Source organism: Microcaecilia unicolor, chromosome 3 (assembly GCF_901765095.1).
Source record: "Microcaecilia unicolor chromosome 3, aMicUni1.1, whole genome shotgun sequence".
In the NCBI taxonomy this organism is placed as follows: Eukaryota; Metazoa; Chordata; class Amphibia; order Gymnophiona; family Siphonopidae; genus Microcaecilia; species Microcaecilia unicolor.
The window spans coordinates 47,888,168-47,907,936 of NC_044033.1; the positions used below are offsets into that span (position 1 = coordinate 47,888,168).

General features: G+C 45.7%; 1 protein-coding gene across 3 annotated transcripts in view; it reads left to right on the forward strand.

Moving 5' to 3' along the window:
* BABAM2 (BRISC and BRCA1 A complex member 2) overlaps positions 1–19,769 on the forward strand; it is a 582,320-nt gene that overhangs the window by 484,098 nt on the left and 78,453 nt on the right. For all 3 annotated transcript variants that reach the window (XM_030195882.1, XM_030195883.1, XM_030195885.1), the window contains exons 9-10: positions 610–680; positions 14,138–14,220. In XM_030195882.1, coding sequence (XP_030051742.1) covers positions 610–680; positions 14,138–14,220 — 154 coding nt within the window. The remainder of the gene's footprint in view (positions 1–609; positions 681–14,137; positions 14,221–19,769) is intronic.

Genomic DNA, 19,769 nt, shown 5'->3' on the forward strand with positions numbered 1-19,769 from the left:
GTATGTGGAGGGACGCCAGACCTGTGTTGTTTTTTTCTATATAATTTACATGAGTCCCAGCTGATAGTAAGCTGGGGCCCACATAGCTATCTTATGTGGGCCTTGGCTGAATATCGGCCGGGACCTGCATAAACCCTGGTGGCAACCACAAGGACGATGAGGCCCAGATATTAAGTGCCAGTGGCCAGACAAGGCCTATCACTGAATATCTGAGGCTAATTTAGCCAGCAACAGTCAGCTTTAAAAAAAAAAAAAAAGCTGACTGCTGCCAGCTGAATATTGATCCAAGAGTTCCTGGGAAGGAAAGGTAGCAACTTATTCACAGAGTGAATGATGAAAATTGACTTTACATTTCAAGCCTTGAGATTGTATTCAACCCAGGAAGTGTAAGTAGTAATATGTTTCTTTATACAGTATTAAATTCTCTAATATTAAATGAATGTAGCTGGAGTATACAGAAATCAAAAATAAGGAGAAAAGAACAGAGTGACTTTAAAGACCCAAATGCCCTTTCCAGAGATTGAATGTTATCTGCCATGATTTACTATGTTTGCTTAACCTGGCAGAGTTAATAATATTCTTTTGGTTTTCTTGTATATTTATTGCCAGGTGCAGTATGTTATTCAGGGATATCACAAAAGAAGAGAGTATATTGCTGCTTTCCTGAGTCATTTTGGAACGTGAGTTGATTTTGAAAAGCATCAGCTTTGTTCATTACTAGCTAAAGGAGACTGGTGTGACTTAGTGGATTATAGCGGTGATGTTTCAATTCAGAGAAGACTTCTGATCTCCTATGCCACTGTCTGTGTGACTTTATGCAAGAACATTTTTCTGAAAACGAGAAGGTCCACAGCACCAATTGTGCCTTTCCCCAAAAATTTCTTAGTGTTTTTTCCCTATTTTCCATGCAGTTTGGATATTGTTTTCATTCCCATAAAACAAGAAGTAATGTCCCACTTTGCTTTTCTCAATTTGTCTTTTTTCTTCAAGTGACTCAAATAATATTTTTATACCCCAGCTCACTCCCTAACACTTCATTTTCTGTTTTTGTTTGTTTTTGTTGTTGTTGGCATCCATCAGCTGGCCCACTTCAGGCTCTGTCTCCATCTGGCTTCCTGGTTGCAGCTTTTATTCTTGTTTCATCTTCTAACTAAAAATTACTTACATTGCTTCTTTTGACTTCATCAGTTTTTCACTGTAGGTCCAAAATGTTGGCCAGCAACTTCATCTTTCCCCAGGTGCAAGAAGAAGATGTCTTACCATCAGTCCACATGTTACAAGTATTTAATGGAGGTTCAACCTTTTGTAATGGATCAAAGATGTAATCAAAGGTAATCAAGACCTGCAAGATAAAACCACCATTTTATCTGGAAAAACTTAAGTTAGAGTCTGCCACACTGGTGCTGAGGGCCATGACAATGCCAGATGACTTCGAACCTGCATCACCTGCTGATGGAAAGGCAGTACAACAGATGGAATTTAAAATTTCTCTTTATTGATCATGCACAATAAATTAACAGAGAAAAATACAGAACTGAATACAAAATATGACAAAACAAAATTAAGAATCATCCATGCAAGCATTGATCAATAGGAGATGACATTAACCTTTGGGTACTAAGCAGAAGCTCAATCCAGGGTTTTGACTATATTGTTTGAGCCTGCAGAGGATTTTAAAGAAAAGAGTCAAAACATTGACACCAGTCCATTTCACAGCTATATCTTCTGTCCAGGGTGCTCACCATATTAGTTTCTAGAGATCTTGTGTCAGTCTTTCAGTATAACTTCAAAGAAAGTCAGTTCACTCACTGAAGCCCATCACATCTTTGGCAGTTTGATGAAGGTGGTATAGAAGTAGAGCAATAGTGTTTGAGGAGGAACTTTGGAGTAGAAAGTCGGGTCTGCCACCAAGTTCATAGATCTGGAGCCAAATAGGCTCAAAGAGGGAAGTATCAACATCTCTACAGACAACTGATCACTTGGCCTTGGATGGTCAACTTTTAGCTCCAAACTGCCATCAACTTATGGGTCAGAGCCAACTCAGATGTTATCTCCTGATTTTGACAGTCAATCTGAACAATCTTGGTGTACTTCCTACAAATCTGAAGAGTTTTGTTCTAAATAGAAAACCTCTTCTAACCTCTCTTTAGAATCTTCTCTTCCACAGGTAAGCAACATGTTTCTACCTAAAGACTTTTTCAGCTCCAATTTCATTTCCAGTTGAGTTGAAGAAGAGCCCAGAACATCTCATTCAGTCCCCTAAAATGCTCGAATGCCATGAAAAATTAATGTTAGTATCCAGCTAGCCACCTACCAGAACATGGACAGGAAATCTGGGAAAATCCATACTCTGTCTTTCTATATTGAAGATGAAGGACAGACAGTTGAAGGATTTGGTTAGTCTCTGTTGCTGCAGTAATCTGTGGTAGATGAATCTTCCCTTGAAAAGGGACCAAGAACTCTGGGATGTATGCTTCTGTATCCCAAGGCATTAGTGTCAGACTTTGGACCAGTTTGAGAAGAAACACTGTCAGAATGCTATGCTATGCTCTAAGCCTCCATATCATCCCACTAGACCTAACTGGTGTAATATTTGTATTTCATCTTGTAAAAGGCACAGGGAGTCACTGACCATCTTCATCAAGAGGGCCGAAGTGGATTTTATTCCCTTCAAGATGAAGGTGAGGAGTGTTAAAAGCATCTGTACATTTGAGGTAATTCTGTTTAGTGCACCAAATATTAGCACCTAACTTTTGTCACTCAAACAGAAGTTAAGCGCCAAAATGGGGTAAACTGCAATGAGATGCTTAAGTGCACTTAGGCGTTATTCTATAATTCAGTGCCTAGTGTTCTAGTGTGTAACTGCAAAGGAAGGGCGTTCACATGGGAGGGGCATAGGTGGTCATGAGTGTTCTGACAATTTAAGCACATGGTTTATTAAATACTTCAGGTGTCTAACTGCTGCATTTAGGCATGCCCATTTACCTCCCATAGAGCAAGCATAAGTGGTGGTTCCTAAATTTAGGTACCTCATTGCTGACATATATTAATATTAGGTGCACAAATTTGCTGTTATAGAATACTAGCTTAGTACCTAGATTTTAGCGCTGTTTATAGATTGACTCCTTGGCCTGTGATGCTTTTCAAACATCATCAAGAACTTTCACATTGGCAATTGCTATGTAGGCTGTTATGACTGGAGAACCTCAGAATTATGTAATTACATGTAGGAAAGGGTTACGGACATGCTGTATAAAAGAGGGAATCTCTTTGAAAGTAAGATCAATATGACAGTGGATCTTCAAAAAGACTGCCATGGTATATTTCATACTCTCTCCACTACCACCCAGATCCACCCTTCACATGCTGGAAGTGCAAGAATCAGGAATACAGGAATCTGTTTTTCAACAGATGAAACGTTTAGGGCTTCAGACCTCACCACCCTGAAGATAGAATCTCAAAACCCCACATCGATGCCCAATCAAAACTTGGGATGGGTTTTTTGACTGAATATAGAGATTATACTTGATTCTCAAGTTCTTCCAGAAAACTGTCTATGGGAGATAATGTTTTACATAAACTGCTGATTCATCATAACCTACAGAAATTGGGTCATTTGGATAGTAAAGAAAAGCTACAGTTTACAGGTAAGGAAGCACCTTTCAAACTGCCCTTCCAGAAGAAGCATGTTGCTCAGGAAAATGCCAGGATTTGCCCAAATTAGAATCCACCTCTCTTTTGCAAGGCAAAGTGAATGAATCAATCCTTAAAGAAAGAGGGTGGGAACTGTACTAAAAGTAAACTGGAAAATTCTGTCTTATTCTAGACATAAGAGCATTGAACAAACAGCTTATGAAAGAGAAGTTCAAGATGGTCAGCTTAAGCATTATAATGTCCCTGCTACACAACAAAGTCTGGCATGTTTCCTCTGCATTTGAAGAAAGCATATACATGTTGAATACATCCAACTCACAAGAAGTACAGTGCCTTGCAAAAGTCTTCAAACCCTTGTTCAATTTTTAGATTCCGGTGTCTAAAAAATACACTTAAAAAAGAAGGAATGTGTTTAACTAATCTAAACAACATACTTTACGCTTTCAATGTGAAAGAACAATTAAGAAGTATTCAAAAAAAGTAATAAGAAACTAAAAAGTCATGATTACTTAAATCTTCACTCAGTACTTGGTGGAAGCCCTTTTTTCAGCAAATAAGAGCTGCGAGTTTAACATAAGTATCTACCTACTTTGCATAATGAGATGCAGTAGTTTTTGCCCATTTTTTCTTGATAACTAGCTCAAGCTCTTTCAAGTTGGCTGCGGATTGCTTGTGTACTGTAGTCATCAATCCTTGCCACAAATTTATTATTGAATTCAGGTCTGGGCTTACTCAAGGATTTTCGTAGTCTTCTTGCTGAACTACTTTGCTTTATTCTTATGATCATTACTCTGCTGAAAGGTGAATTTGCTCCCCACTCTCAGGTTTATGGCAGACTTGAACTGGTTTTCCCTCCAAAATCTACCCGAACCTTGCACCAAACAGAAGGCAATCATTTTAGTCCAAAGTATGCACAGGGCTTTTTTTGAGGGGGTACTTGGGGGTACTGAGTACCGGCACCTTTTCCATTGTCTGCTAAAATTGACCCATGGTTCCCAAGTTTTAATGAAAGAGCTCAGGCTCTACACACCAATTCTGCCTTGTCATAGATTCTGTGTGACTAGTTGCAGGGGGCCTGGCTATTGTGGGGTGGGTCCCTCAGTGATCATCCCACCCCTGAAGGCTGGCATGGCATTTGAGTACCGGCACCTTTTTCGCTAGAAAAAGTACACTGAGTATGCAAGACTTGTTCTCCATTATTGGAGTTTAGAATTAATGTTAGAAAGATAATATATCAATTAAAGAGGCAGTCTGTGACAACATTAGGTATAACATCACCCCATTATGATGAAATTTAGAATCAGGTTAGTAATTTACCAGGGCTGGGAGCTAATGAATTCTATGAGCTGAAATTCTAGTCACCAAATGGGCAATCTTTCAGATATTTAGCCCTCAAGAGGCCAGAACATCAAGAAGGACTTTTGTAAGCTGGATTAAAACAACTCTGAGGTCCTATGACAAAGTGTGTGGCTTGTTATGAAGCAAGCCCTACATAAGTCTTACAAGTAAGATTTGTAGAGAAACAGGCGTTCCTTCTTTATAAGTGCAAGCTGCAGGAAAATGTGCCCTAGCAGAGGGGATTTTGAGCCAGACTCAGACATGTAGAAGGTATTCAGGAAGTATTTACTGTATATGGGGCAGGAAAATGGATCTAGAGCTCTGCCCTTTACACCATTAACCAACCTCCTCCATTTGCAATCAAAAGACCTTCTAGTGGATCCGGTTCTAGGAGACAGACATAATTGTGGCACTGAATAGGAATGTATTTACTTTGTGTTCAACATTCAAGCTGTGGCAACAAAAGATTGGAGGGAATCTATTTTAGACACTTATAGATCACCCTTTATGGAAACAAAGGAATAATCAGTAGTCGCTCCTCCTGAATGAAGATTCTTTCTGGTACATTGCAGCTTAAATTATCTGACAGATAAATTGACTTATAAAGTCTCAAAGTGTGAATCATCAGTACTAGTAATTTAAATTCCATCCTCACCGATATTGGTAATGAATGCAAAGTTTCTAGCATTGTGATTGCCCTGTCTCTGAGTGATTTTCCCAGTGTAGATCTCACTGCCATGCTTTGTACTAATTAGCTGGCAAGCCCAGAAAAAAGGGCATTACAGTTGGGAAATCACCAGCAAAGGAACCGCTTTTTTTAATGGTTTTTACTTCAAGTTTGAATGGACTATCCTTCAGAGTCTTGTCAAGGCATCCAGTCCAACTTGAATGCCATTCAGACTCCGTCTAGGACACTTTTTGTTTTTTAATTTAGAGTTGTTTTAACAAAAATTTGTAGACAATTGGAAAAAGTAGGAGCTCTAATGTGACAATTTTTTTTAAACAGCTATCACCTTGTTGGTGAAGTTATGGTTTATAGTTTATGGTTTATTTATATTTAATCTACTGCCCTTACTGCAAACATCACATGGTGGTTTACATAATACAAATTTTTTAAGGAATACCATGGTGTAATAGGAAAGTAATCATTCATTCAACACAAGCTCTGAGAAAATGAAAGATAGATCAGTTATCAAAATTACAGACAGCATGAGTCAGTAAATTCAAGATGCTGTGCCACCAGAAGCCATCTGATCCCCAAATGCCTTCTCAAATAAAAAGAAGTCTTCAAGACTGTCTGAAAATTTGGATAAGGAGGTTCTAGATGGACTTGGGTCGGGAGGGCATTCCAAAGAGCAGGTGCAACACAGAAAAATGCACTGGTCCGAGTCAAGTCTAATGTAGCACTTCATGGGGATGGAATATGCAGGTGGCAGTCATTAAGAGGCCCTTTTACTAAGAGCCTACGCAAATCTAGCATGCACCAAATCATCATTACCATCCAGCTACCTTGTGCCCCAGGCAGTAATTCTGAATTTGGCGCTTACCCGGCAGTAGATGGAAGTGTGTACACACTGCATGCCTACTGCATGAGGCCTTACCGCTAAGTCAGTGGGTGGTGGTAAGGTCTCAGGCCGAAAGTGGATGCACGCTGGTTTTTATTTTGCTGCACTTCCATTTTCCAGCCCCTTTAAAAAAGGACCTTTTTCCAGGATGTGGTAAAAACTGGCCCAGAGCGCACACAAAAAACGCGCTCACACTGTCGCAGGCTACTTTTTGCCATGTTTTAGTAAAACGGCCTCTAAGAGAGGGAAGAAGCCTGGGTGGTGCATAGGGAATAGCAAGAATAGCAATATAAAGTTGTTTTTTTATATTGCTCTTCTGTTGTATTGGAAACAACCCTTAGCTAGGAAGTCCCATCTGTGTAACTGGTGATCTTGCTTGTCTTCCTGAAAATCAAACTTGCTTACCTTTAACAGTTCTTAAAACCCACAGAATCACTAGTCACATATTGCTCCCCTCCACCCCCTCTTCTAAAACTGGACTTGATGCTAGAATGGAATATGGCATAATGTGTGAGTGCAAGAACTACTGTACATACCCAAGAGGATTTCTAAGATTTTCCTGAAAAGTTCCAAACAACGATGGCATCGCTTTTCTCGGAGACTGGTGGTTCCCCTGTATTCAGAGAACCCCTGTTATGTGTAATCAACTTTGCTATTATTTTCTTTTCCTTAGTTTGCATATCTTTACCTAGATGGTAATAAAAATTTTTCTTTTCACACTGTTTTGAAAGCTTTCATACATTTCATATGAAAGAAATATCCTATCATGAACCCCAGATGTACCTGCATTCCTGTTTCAGAAAAACTGAATTGTGAAAGGTACTTGTATAAAACGTACCTAATGAATCCAAATTGTTGCTGTAATTAAAATACAATTGTGATTTCTATCTCATGCTTTTACTATAAAATACTAATACTTATTATTTTTAGTATATCTTTCTCTGGTTATTTGCCCAATTTACAATTTGGAGAAATAGATTCCATCTCATTCATAGGTTTGAAAATCCATCACTTCCATCAGTGTAATACTATATTTTCTCCGAGGACAAGCAGGCTGCTTGTTCTCACTGATGGGTTGACGTCCTCGGCAGCCCCCTCCATCGGAAAGTTTACTAGCAAAGGCCTTTGCTAGTCCTCGCGCGCCCATGCGCACTGCGCATGCGCAGCCGTCTTCCCGCCCGAAACCGGCTCGAGCCGGCCAGTCTTCTTTCGTCCGCGCTCGGTACGGTCGTGTTACGCCGTTCGTGCCCCAGAGAGTCGACCTCGCGCGTCCTTTTCGACATGTTTTTTCTTCTTTTTCGTTACAAAAAGTTCGGGAAGCGCTCCGGAAGTGTTCCGGAAGACCCTTTCGGGTTTTCTGCCCTTCCCGTAATTTCTCAGCTTTTGCCCCGTAAGTTTTCTTTCGTTGTCGGGGTAGGCCTAGTTTGGCCTCGGTCGAGATTTTTCTCCCCTTAAATTTTGGTGCTTCAATTTTCGCCATTTCGGCTTTTGATTTCGCCGGCGTGATTTTTCCGCCCATGACATCGAAGCCTTCCAGCGGCTTCAAGAAGTGCACCCAGTGCGCCCGGGTAATCTCGCTCACTGATAGGCACTCTGCGTGTCTTCAGTGTCTAGGGGCCCAGCACCGCCCTCAGAACTGCAGTCTGTGTTCCCTGTTACAAAGGCGGACTCAGGTAGCGAGATTAGCCCAGTGGAACGTTTTGTTCTCGGGCTCTTCGTCGACATCGGCACCGGAGGCATCGAGTGCATCGACGTCGTCAGCGTCCGGACCATCTTCCTTGGCTGCCGCTCCATCGACTGCATCGAGGCATCGGACCTCTGCATCGGCGCCGAGGCATCGGGCGACTGCATCGACGTCGGTGGTACCGAGACTTCGTCTGCTGATGTCGTCGGACGGAGGTGCATCGTCAGGAGTGCAGGTGAGGGCTGTCCATTCCCCTGCTGGTGGCGGTGAGCCTTCGGGTGGGTCTCCTCCTACCCTGAGGGCTCCTGCGGTACAGCCCCCCCGGGATCGACCCTCTTCGGTCTCGGCCCCGAGGAAGCGACGGATGGATTCTACGTCCTCCTCGTCGGTGCCGGGGAGCTCCGGTGACATGCTTCGGAAGAAGTCGAAGAAGCATCGACACCGGTCCCCTCCCCGTGTCGGCACCGAGAGCTCTGGGTCGCCGAGGGATTCGGCACCCAGCAGGCATCGGCACCGAGAGGACCGCTCACCCTCTGTTCAAGAGGTGTCGATGCGCTCCACTCTGGACAGCCCGGAACAGCCTCCTCGCCCGGAACAGGTTCTGACGTCGACGCCTGCATCGACCTCTCAGCCTTTTTCTGCAGCCACTCTGAACGAGAGCCTCCGGGCCGTTCTCCCAGAGATTCTGGGAGAGCTGTTGCGCCCTACCCCTCCGGTACCGGCGGTGCTTGCGCCTCCGGTACCGTCGAGCGTGGCGCCGGCTGGCCCATCGCCCAGGTTGAGGTCCCCGACGTCGGTACCGCGTGCGGTACCGACCGCGGCCACCTCCCAGGAAGGCTCCCCGACTACGTCGGCGGAGGGAGCTTCGCCGATGCGGGCGAGGGAGTCTACCTCTCGACGCCCCCACCGTGGACGGGGTTCCACCGAGTCGAGCAGGGCGAGGTTGCAGACACAGGTTCGTGAACTTGTGTCTGACACCGAGGGTGAGGCCTCGTGGGAGGAAGAGGAAGATCCCAGATATTTCTCTGACGAGGAGTCTGAGGGTCTTCCCTCTGATCCCACTCCCTCTCCTGAGAGACAGCTTTCTCCTCCCGAGAGTCTGTCTTTTGCTTCCTTTGTCCGGGAGATGTCTACGGCCATCCCCTTCCCGGTGGTTGTGGAGGACGAGCCCAGGGCTGAAATGTTTGAGCTCCTGGACTATCCTTCTCCACCTAAGGAAGCGTCCACTGTTCCCTTGCACCATGTCCTAAAGAAGACATTGCTTGCGAACTGGACAAAACCTTTAACTAATCCCCACATCCCCAAGAAGATCGAGTCCCAGTACCGGATCCATGGGGACCCAGAGCTGATGCGCACCCAGTTGCCTCACGACTCTGGAGTTGTGGATCTGGCCCTAAAGAAGGCTAAGAGTTCTAGGGAACATGCTTCGGCGCCCCCGGGCAAGGACGCTAGAACCTTAGACTCCTTTGGGAGGAAGGCCTACCATTCCTCTATGCTCGTGTCCAAGATCCAGTCTTACCAGCTCTACACGAGCATACACATGCGGAACAATGTGCGGCAGTTGGCGGGCTTGGTTGATGCTCTTCCCCCTGAGCAAGCCAAGCCTTTTCAGGAGGTGGTCAGGCAGCTGAAGGCGTGCAGAAAATTCCTGGCCAGAGGAGTCTATGACACTTTTGATGTTGCGTCCAGGGCCGCTGCTCAAGGTGTGGTGATGCGCAGGCTCTCATGGCTGCGTGCCGCCGACCTGGAGAATAGACTCCAGCAGCGGATTGCGGACTCGCCTTGCCGTGCGGACAACATTTTTGGTGAAAAAGTCGAACAGGTGGTAGAGTCTCTCCACCAGCGGGACACCGCATTCGACAAATTCGCCCGCCGGCAGCCTTCAGCCTCTACCTCTACAGGTAGAAGATTTTTCGGGGGAAGGAAGACTGCTCCCTATGCTTCTGGTAAGCGTAGGTACAATCCTCCTTCCCGACAGCCTGCGGCCCAGGCTAAGCCCCAGCGCGCTCGCTCTCGTCAGCAGCGCGCGCCTCAGCAAGGCCCCGCGGCTCCCCAGCAAAAGCAAGGGGCGAGCTTTTGACTGGCTCCAGCAGAGCATAGCCGACATCCAAGTGTCAGTGCCGGGCGACCTGCCGGTCGGGGGGAGGTTGAAAGCTTTTCACCAAAGGTGGCCTCTCATAACCTCCGATCAGTGGGTTCTGCAATTAGTCCGGCAAGGATACACCCTCAATTTGGCATCAAAACCTCCAAATTGTCCACCGGGAGCTCAGTCTTACAGCTTCCAGCACAAGCAGGTACTTGCAGAGGAACTCTCCGCCCTTCTCAGCGCCAATGCGGTCGAGCCCGTGCCATCCGGGCAAGAAGGGCTGGGATTCTATTCCAGGTACTTCCTTGTGGAAAAGAAAACAGGGGGGATGCGTCCCATCCTAGACCTAAGGGCCCTGAACAAATATCTCGTAAAAGAAAAGTTCAGGATGCTTTCCCTGGGCACCCTTCTCCCCATGATTCAGCAAAACGATTGGCTATGCTCTCTGGACTTGAAGGATGCCTACACTCACATCCCGATACTGCCAGCTCACAGACAGTATCTGCGATTTCAGCTGGGCACACGCCACTTCCAGTACTGTGTGCTACCCTTTGGGCTCGCCTCTGCGCCCAGGGTGTTCACAAAGTGCCTAGCTGTGGTAGCAGCGGCACTTCGCAGGCTGGGGGTGCACGTGTTCCCATATCTCGACGATTGGCTGGTGAAGAACACATCCGAGGCAGGAGCCCTGCAGTCCATGCAGATGACTATTCGCCTACTGGAGCTACTGGGGTTTGTGATAAATTATCCAAAGTCCCATCTTCTTCCAATGCAGAGACTCAAATTCATAGGAGCTCTGCTGGATTCTCGGACGGCTCGCGCCTATCTCCCAGAGACGAGAGCCAACAACTTGTTGTCCCTCGTCTCGCGGGTGCGAGCGTCCCAGCAGATCACGGCTCGGCAGATGTTGAGATTGCTGGGCCACATGGCCTCCACAGTCCATGTGACTCCCATGGCCCGCCTTCACATGAGATCTGCTCAATGGACCCTAGCCTCCCAGTGGTATCAGGCCGCTGGGGTCTAGAGGACGTGATCCACCTGTCCACGAGTTTTCTCAAATCCCTGTATTGGTGGACGATTTGCTCCAATTTGACTCTGGGACGTCCCTTCCAAATTCCTCAGCCACAAAAAGTGCTGACCACGGATGCGTCCCTCCTGGGATGGGGAGCTCATGTCGATGGGCTTCACACCCAAGGAAGCTGGTCCCTCCAGGAACGCGATCTGCAGATCAATCTTCTGGAGTTACGAGCGATCTGGAACGCTCTGAAGGCTTTCAGAGATCGGCTGTCCCACCAAATTATCCAAATTCAGACAGACAACCAGGTTGCCATGTACTATGTCAACAAGCAGGGGGGCACCGGATCTCGCCCCCTGTGTCAGGAAGCCGTCAGCATGTGGCTCTGGGCTCGCCGACACGGCATGGTGCTCCAAGCCACATATCTGGCAGGCGTAAACAACAGTCTGGCCGACAGGTTGAGCAGGATTATGCAACCTCACGAGTGGTCGCTCAATTCCCGTGTGGTACGACAGATCTTCCAGGTGTGGGGCACCCCCTTGGTAGATCTCTTCGCATCTCGAGTGAACCACAAAGTCCCTCAGTTCTGTTCCAGGCTTCAGGCCCACGGCAGACTGGCATCGGATGCCTTCCTCCTGGACTGGGGGGAGGGCCTGCTGTATGCTTATCCTCCCATCCCTCTGGTGGGGAAGACTTTGTTGAAACTCAAGCAAGACCGAGGCACCATGATTCTGATTGCTCCTTTTTGGCCGCGTCAGATCTGGTTCCCTCTTCTTCTGGAGTTATCCTCCGAAGAACCGTGGAGATTGGAGTGTTTTCCAACCCTCATCACGCAGGACGAAGGGGCTCTTCTGCATCCCAACCTCCAGTCTCTGGCTCTCACGGCCTGGATGTTGAGGGCGTAGACTTTGCCTCTTTGGGTCTGTCAGAGGGTGTCTCCCGCATCTTGCTTGCTTCCAGGAAAGACTCCACTAAGAGAAGTTACTTCTTTCATTGGAGGAGGTTTGCCGTCTGGTGTGACAGCAAGGCCCTAGATCCTCGCTCTTGTCCTACACAGACCCTGCTTGAATACCTTCTGCACTTGTCTGAGTCTGGTCTTAAGACCAACTCCGTAAGGGTTCACCTTAGTGCAATCAGTGCATACCATTACCAAGTGGAAGGTAAGCCGATCTCAGGACAGCCTTTAGTTGTTCGCTTCATGAGAGGTTTGCTTTTGTCAAAGCCCCCTGTCAAGCCTCCTACAGTGTCATGGGATCTCAATGTCGTTCTCACCCAGCTGATGAAACCTCCTTTTGAGCCACTGAATTCCTGCCATCCGAAGTACTTGACCTGGAAGGTCATTTTCTTGGTGGCAGTTACTTCGGCTCGTAGAGTCAGTGAGCTTCAGGCCCTGGTAGCCCAGGCTCCTTACACCAAATTTCATCACAACAGAGTAGTCCTCCGCACTCACCCTAAGTTTCTGCCAAAGGTTGTGTCGGAGTTCCATCTGAACCAGTCAATTGTCTTGCCAACATTTTTTCCCCGTCCTCATTCCTGCCCTGCTGAACGTCAGCTGCACACATTGGACTGCAAGAGAGCATTGGCCTTCTATCTGGAGCGGACACAGCCCCACAGACAGTCCGCCCAATTGTTTGTTTCTTTTGATCCCAATAGGAGGGGAGTGGCTGTAGGGAAACGCACCATATCCAATTGGCTAGCAGATTGCATTTCCTTCACTTACGCCCAGGCGGGGCTGGCTCTTGAGGGTCATGTCACGGCTCATAATGTTAGAGCCATGGCTGCGTCGGTAGCCCACTTGAAGTCAGCCTCCATTGAAGAAATTTGCAAAGCTGCGACGTGGTCATCTGTCCACACATTCACATCTCATTACTGCCTGCAGCAGGATACCCGACGCGACAGTCGGTTCGGGCAGTCAGTTCTTCAGAACCTGTTTGGGCTTTAGGATCCAACTCCACCCCCCGAGGGCCCTGTTTGTTCTGTTCCAGGCTACACTCTCAGTTAGTTGGTAAATTTTTTAGGTCAATCTCAGTTATGTCCTCGCCGTTGCGAGGCCCAATTGACCATGGTTGTTGTTTTGAGTGAGCCTGGGGGCTAGGGATACCCCATCAGTGAGAACAAGCAGCCTGCTTGTCCTCGGAGAAAGCGAATGCTACATACCTGTAGAAGGTATTCTCCGAGGACAGCAGGCTGATTGTTCTCACCAACCCGCCCGCCTCCCCTTTGGAGTTGAGTCTTCCCTTGGAGTGTATTGTCTTGCTACATACTGGACTGGCCGGCTCGAGCCGGTTTCGGGCGGGAAGACGGCTGCGCATGCGCAGTGCGCATGGGCGCGCGAGGACTAGCAAAGGCCTTTGCTAGTAAACTTTCCGATGGAGGGGGCTGCCGAGGACGTCAACCCATCAGTGAGAACAATCAGCCTGCTGTCCTCGGAGAATACCTTCTACAGGTATGTAGCATTCGCTTTAGGGCTACATGGCCAAATTACAAAGCCCTAAATCCAGTCCTACCTTGTTCAGGCATTCCTGCTTTAACACATAGCCATCAAATCAATATTTATGACACAAAAAGGTTAGTGCTACTGAATAAAATAAAATATTGTAAATGTATTTCTTAATTTTAAGATAGCATTCACAGATGATTCTATCCTGATTTACACTTTTTGTTTCACCCTACTGCTTAAAATATTTTACAGCTTGTGAGGTTCCTATAAGGCCAAAGATATTCAAGTTCCACTCTTAAGCTTTATTTTTGCACAGGATAATGATTAACTGAGAGCGTATTTTTTTCTTTGTTTACAGAGGGGTAGTGGAATACGATGCTGAAGGCTTTACAAAGCTCACTCTGTTACTGATGTGGAAAGATTTTTGCTTCCTTGTTCACAGTAAGTAACTGTGCCTAGGGCAGAAAGTTCTAGCCTCTTACAGAAAAAACGCTATATACAAAAGGGAAAAAAAACCATATGCAGAAAATTTGAAATATTCCTTTGTTAACTTCACGGTGGTTTTGTGTTTCTATTTTTGATAAAACATAACTTGACACTTGAAAATGGGAGTGAGTTCTAAAGATCTCTTGTTTGTTTCCTGGAAACATTTCTAGATTCCATTTTTTGGCGCTACTCTATCATTAGACAAAGTGAGGTAGATATCCGGGCAGCCACCTCGCTTTGCTACTAGTCTGCAAAAATGGCAACTGATGTCTCTATACTTTCCTTTAGTGCCCCAAATTTTGAAGGTGCCGCACTGCAGTAGTGGACTGGGATGAGGGGAGAGAGGGGGACATAAACCCTAGGGCATGGAGGACCAATCAGGAAGCAATTACTGTACAGCACTAAAGAAGTATCAATGAAAGAATGAAAAAGTGCTGAAATTTCTAGTACCCCTTGTCAGCAAAGATTGCTGACACCCCTACCTGGAAAAAAAATCCCAGATTGCTTGAACTTTTGGATAAGAAGGTGTTCTACAGGGTTGCTTGTATTTATCCTGGTGCTAATCTCAAAATGGCCACCAGGACCTCCCGTGGCAGTCACAGCAGCCATTTTAAACCAGCAGTGGCACTGAGCAGGAAAGAGTGGGGTTCTTTCCTGCCCCCAAAGAGGCCACTATACCACTAAGTCTTGTTAAAGTAGGCCCGGGGGCCAGATCGGCAGGAAGATTTTTTTTCGGGGGGGGGGGGGGGGGGGGTCAGGCAGCTCAGTGGGCGGAGATTGATTGTGGTGGTTGGGGGGGGGATAGAGTTTTGGTTTCAACCACCCAGATTTTGGGCAGGTTTCTGTGCCAAATCCAAAACCAAAATTCGGTCTACCTTTAGTTAAGATAGAGGAATACTTCAAGGAAACACCTGAATTAAGTAGAAAAACAGTGGGCAAAACTGAAAGAAGCTATTTTAAGAACAACAAACCCTTTTTGTTAGGAAAGTAAATAAAAGTAAGAGGAAATTGACACTACTACTACTACTATTTAGCATTTCTATAGCGCTACAAGGCGTACGCAGCGCTGCACAAACATAGAAGAAAGACAGTCCCTGCTCAAAGAGCTTACAATCTACTGCTTTGGTTCTCAAAAGAAGTAGCTGAAAAGGTAAGAGAGAAGAGGTTAGCTTTTCTAAACTACAAGAAATCAAAGAAAGAGGAGGACAGGCAACAATATCTGGAAAAGCCAAGAGAAACTGGTAAAGTAAAAAAGCAAAAATGCAAATGGAAGAAAAAAAATAAACAATACAGTAAAATAAGGAACCATGACCGTTTTTTAAAGATATGTTAACTACAGGAGAAAGTGGAAAAGTGATATTGTGAGACTTGAGCATGACAGGGAGGAGTATAGGTGCTGATAAGGATGGAGCGGAATTGCTTAACAAATATTTCTGTTTTGTGTTCACCAATCAAGGGCTGGCAGTAGGACTGCAGTAAACAACACAAATAGGAATGGAAATGAGATAGACCTTGAATGATTGTAAACTCTTTTGAGCAGGGACTGTCTCTTTGTATCAGGTGTTCAGCGCTGCGTGCGTCTGGTAGCGCTATACAAATGCTAATAATAATAATAATTTTCAGAAGATTGTGAGGAGCTAGCTAAAATAAAGGCACACAAAGCAATGAGACTGCATGGGATACATCTGAGACAAGGAACTGGGAAGTTCTGGAGGCTTCGCTATCTGATCTTTTTAGTTCTTCTTCAGATTCAGAAGTGGTTCTAGAGGACTGGAGAAAAGTGGATGTGGTGCCTCTCCACAAAATATTAGTGGAATTTGAAATGAGAGGTTGATGTCTCTAAACAAATGAAAGTCCAACATGACTTTGTAGCAGTGATCGAAGGTTTACTTCTTTGTATATTGTTTTATTTTTGACCTGAATGGACTGGTAGGTAAGCAGTCATTAAAAAAAAAAAAAAACAGATAATTGACTGTGGAGGAGTAGCCTACTGGTTAGGGCAGTGGACTTTGATCTTGGGAAGCTGAGTTCAATTCCCACTGCAGCTCTTGTGACTCTGGGCAAGTCACTTAACCCTCCATTGCCCCTGGTACAAAAATAAGTACCTGAATATATGTAAACCACTTTGAATGCAGTTGCAAAAACCTCAGAAAGGCGGTATATCAAGTCCCATTTCCCTTTCCCTTTCTGTCTGCCAGTGGGACAAGATGTCAATTTTAGAGGTCAGCTGTCATGGCAAATTACAGAGAAAAATGTCCATATTGCTTTGTAGGAAGATGTATGTAAAATGCAGATTTTTGTTGTGGAAAGTATACATATTCATGAAAAAAAATCTGTTCTTAAAAATACTACTTTAAAGAACTCTAATAACTCTAATTTTAGGGTAAGGGGATTTGGTACACTGCATTTCTGTGGTGCAACCAAAGCAATTTACATTTATTTATTTATTTATAGTATTTATGTCCCACAATATTCCCGCCCATGGGCAGGCTCAATGTGGCATACAACAATTCAGCAAACAAACCATCAATGTTGTAAGAGAGAAAGGGAAATAGCTAAGGAAGGAAATAGGAAAGAGTAGTGGTGAACAATATGTCACTACGGCAGTTGGAATTCAGAAGGAAGAGATGCCAGGCGGGTTTGAAGCGTATGCTCTACCAAAAAGGAAGGTCTTGAGGCGCTTCTTGAAGGTCAGGTGATCAGGAGTAAGTTTGACCAATTGAGGCAGCCCAATTACACAATTGAGTGCTGAGATAGGAGAAGGAGGATGCATAGATGGTCTTATACTTGAGGCCACAAAAAACTGGGTAATGGAGGTTTAGGTACGAACGAGCTGATTTGTGAGAGTTCCTAGGCAGCAGGTTAATTAGGGTGTCCATATAAGCAGGGGCTTCACCGTAGATGATTTTGTGCACCAGAGTGCAAATTTTAACAGTGATTCGGTCCTTCACAAGAAGCCAGTGCAGCTTCTCACGCAGTGGTCTTGAACTATCGAATCTCGTTTTACCAAAGATGAACCTAACCGCTGTGTTTTGGGCAGTTTGTAGTTTTTTTAGGCGCATGTCTGTTCATCCCCCATAGATTCCATTGCAGCATTACATATTATGTAGAGGTACATTTTTGTCCCTAGAGGGTTTACAATCTAAGTTTTTTTTACCTGGGACAATAGATGGTAAAGTGACTTGCCCAGGGTCACAAGGAGCTGCATTGAGGATTGAACTCGGTTCCCCGGGTTCTCAGCCCACTACACTAACCGTTACATAGCCCCCTAGCCATAGTAGTGCGAGACTATCATTAGGGGTGCCATTTTGGAAACGGAGATGACGCCGGCCAGGGCAAGCGCGACTGGGGGATCACTCCTGCCCGATCACCACTGGACTACCAAGGAACCTCTTGGTAGGTCCTTTCAGGAGTGGGGGTTTGGAATGAGGAGAATTAGGGTTTGATCAGGAAGGGAGGGTTGGACCAGAGGGGCTGGAGGAAGCTCTGATGCCCCTGTCAAATGTGGCCCAGGCGCATCAGGACAGAGCTTTCCAGGTTGCCTAAATAACACTGCTTTCAAGGTGGCTTGCAGGCAGCATTGCTGATTTACCATAATTGTCAACAACATACAGGGCTGTTATCTTGCTGGTTGCTGAATCCTATGGTAAATATATTAACTCTTCCTTAATATCCAATTCTAATATTAATAATTGTTTTCTAATTTTTTTACTTCAAATCATGCTAAATGATTTAGGCAGAGCTGTTCAAATATTTGCTGATTTTCCTTATTAAGATAAAGAAACATTATTATATTAAAACCTTGTGGTAATGTAGTAGTAATGCTTGTGGAGGAAACTGTGAGCCCTCCAAAACTCACCAGAAACCCACTGTACCCACATATAGATGCCCTCTTCCCCGTAAGGGCTATGGTAGTGGTGTACAGTTGGGGGTAGTGGGTTTGCACCGAGAATGTGTCTCCAGAGGCTTCTTCCCAGGAGGGTAGGGTTAGGAAGGCAGCTGTAGTTGGAGATTCGATCATTAGGCATGTAGATAGCTGGGTGGCTGGTAGATGTGAGGATCGCTTGGTCACTTTCCTGCCTGGTGCGAAGGTGGCGGTCCTCCCATGGCATCTAGATAAGATTTCAGACAGTGCTGTGGAGGAGCCTGCTGTCTTGGTATATGTGGGTACCAATGACATAGGAAAACATGGGAAGGAGGTTCTGGAACACAAATGTAGGCTCTTAGGTAGAAAGCTCAAATCCAGAGCCTCCAGGGTACAGTTTTCACAAGTGCACCCTGTTCTATGCACAAGACCCAACATATAGGCAGAGCTCTGAAGTCCCATTGCATAGGTGAGGCAAGGGTGCAGGGAGGAGGGTTTTAGATTTGTTAGGAACTGGGCAACATTCTGAGGAAGGGGGAGCCTATTCCGTAAAGATGGGCTCCACCTTAAACTAACTGCTTTTACACTAGGAACTGGGGAAAGGCCAACAGTCACTCTAAAGGGCATGGTTTGGAACAAAATATCTTTAAAAGATATCACCAAACAGGGAAGATAGGGCATCCCGAAAGCGAGGTTACAATAGATACCATAGTAGACTAAAATAGGCATATTTTCAAAGCACTTAGCCTTCCAAAGTTCCATAGGTTTCTATGGAACTTTGGAAGGCTAGGTGCTTTGAATATATGCCTGCAGGTGTCTTTAAATAAAGAGCAGCCAGATTTTCAAGGTTGCAAATATCACTGTCAACTGCTGAGCACATTGTAAATAGGAACAACAAACATTGTTTGAAATGTCTGTATGCAAATGCCAGAAACCTAAGAAATAAGATTGGAGAGTTAGAATATATTGCACTAAATGAAAATCTTATACAATAAAACACACTTCCAACGTTCTGAAGCCAAGAAAGTGAAGCCTTCAAGCCTTGAAGCATTCCTGCAACGTTCCGGAACTACGTGTCGTTGTGTAAGGCTCCATCTCAATTGACGACACATAGTTCCGGAACGTTGCAGGAATGCTTCAAGACTTGAAGGCTTCACTTTATCGGTTTCAGAACGTTGGAGGTGCGTTTTATTATATAGGATAGGATAGGATGTGCTTGGTGCTTTTCTGTAGCACATGGGGGGAATTAAATATATGTTGATTAATGTGGAGGAGTGGCTGGAGTGGGGGCAGGGGAGATAGGACAATCTCTGGGTGGCTGGAGGGGGACAGGGGACACAGGAGAATCACTGGGTGGCTGGAGGGGGCAGGGGAGATAGGAGAATCGCTGGGTGGCTGGAGGGGGGGCAGGGGAGAGAGGAGAATCGCTGGGTGGCTGGAGGGGGCAGGGGACACAGGAGAATCACTGGGTGGCTGGAGGGGGGCAGGGGAGAGGAGAATCGCTGGGTGGCTGGAGGAGGGGCAGGGGAGAGAGGAGATTTGCTGGGTGGCTGGAGGGGAGCAAGGGAGAAAGGAGAATCGCTGGGTGGCTGGAGGGGGGGCAGGGAACAGAGGAGACTCGCTGGGTGGCTGGAGGGGG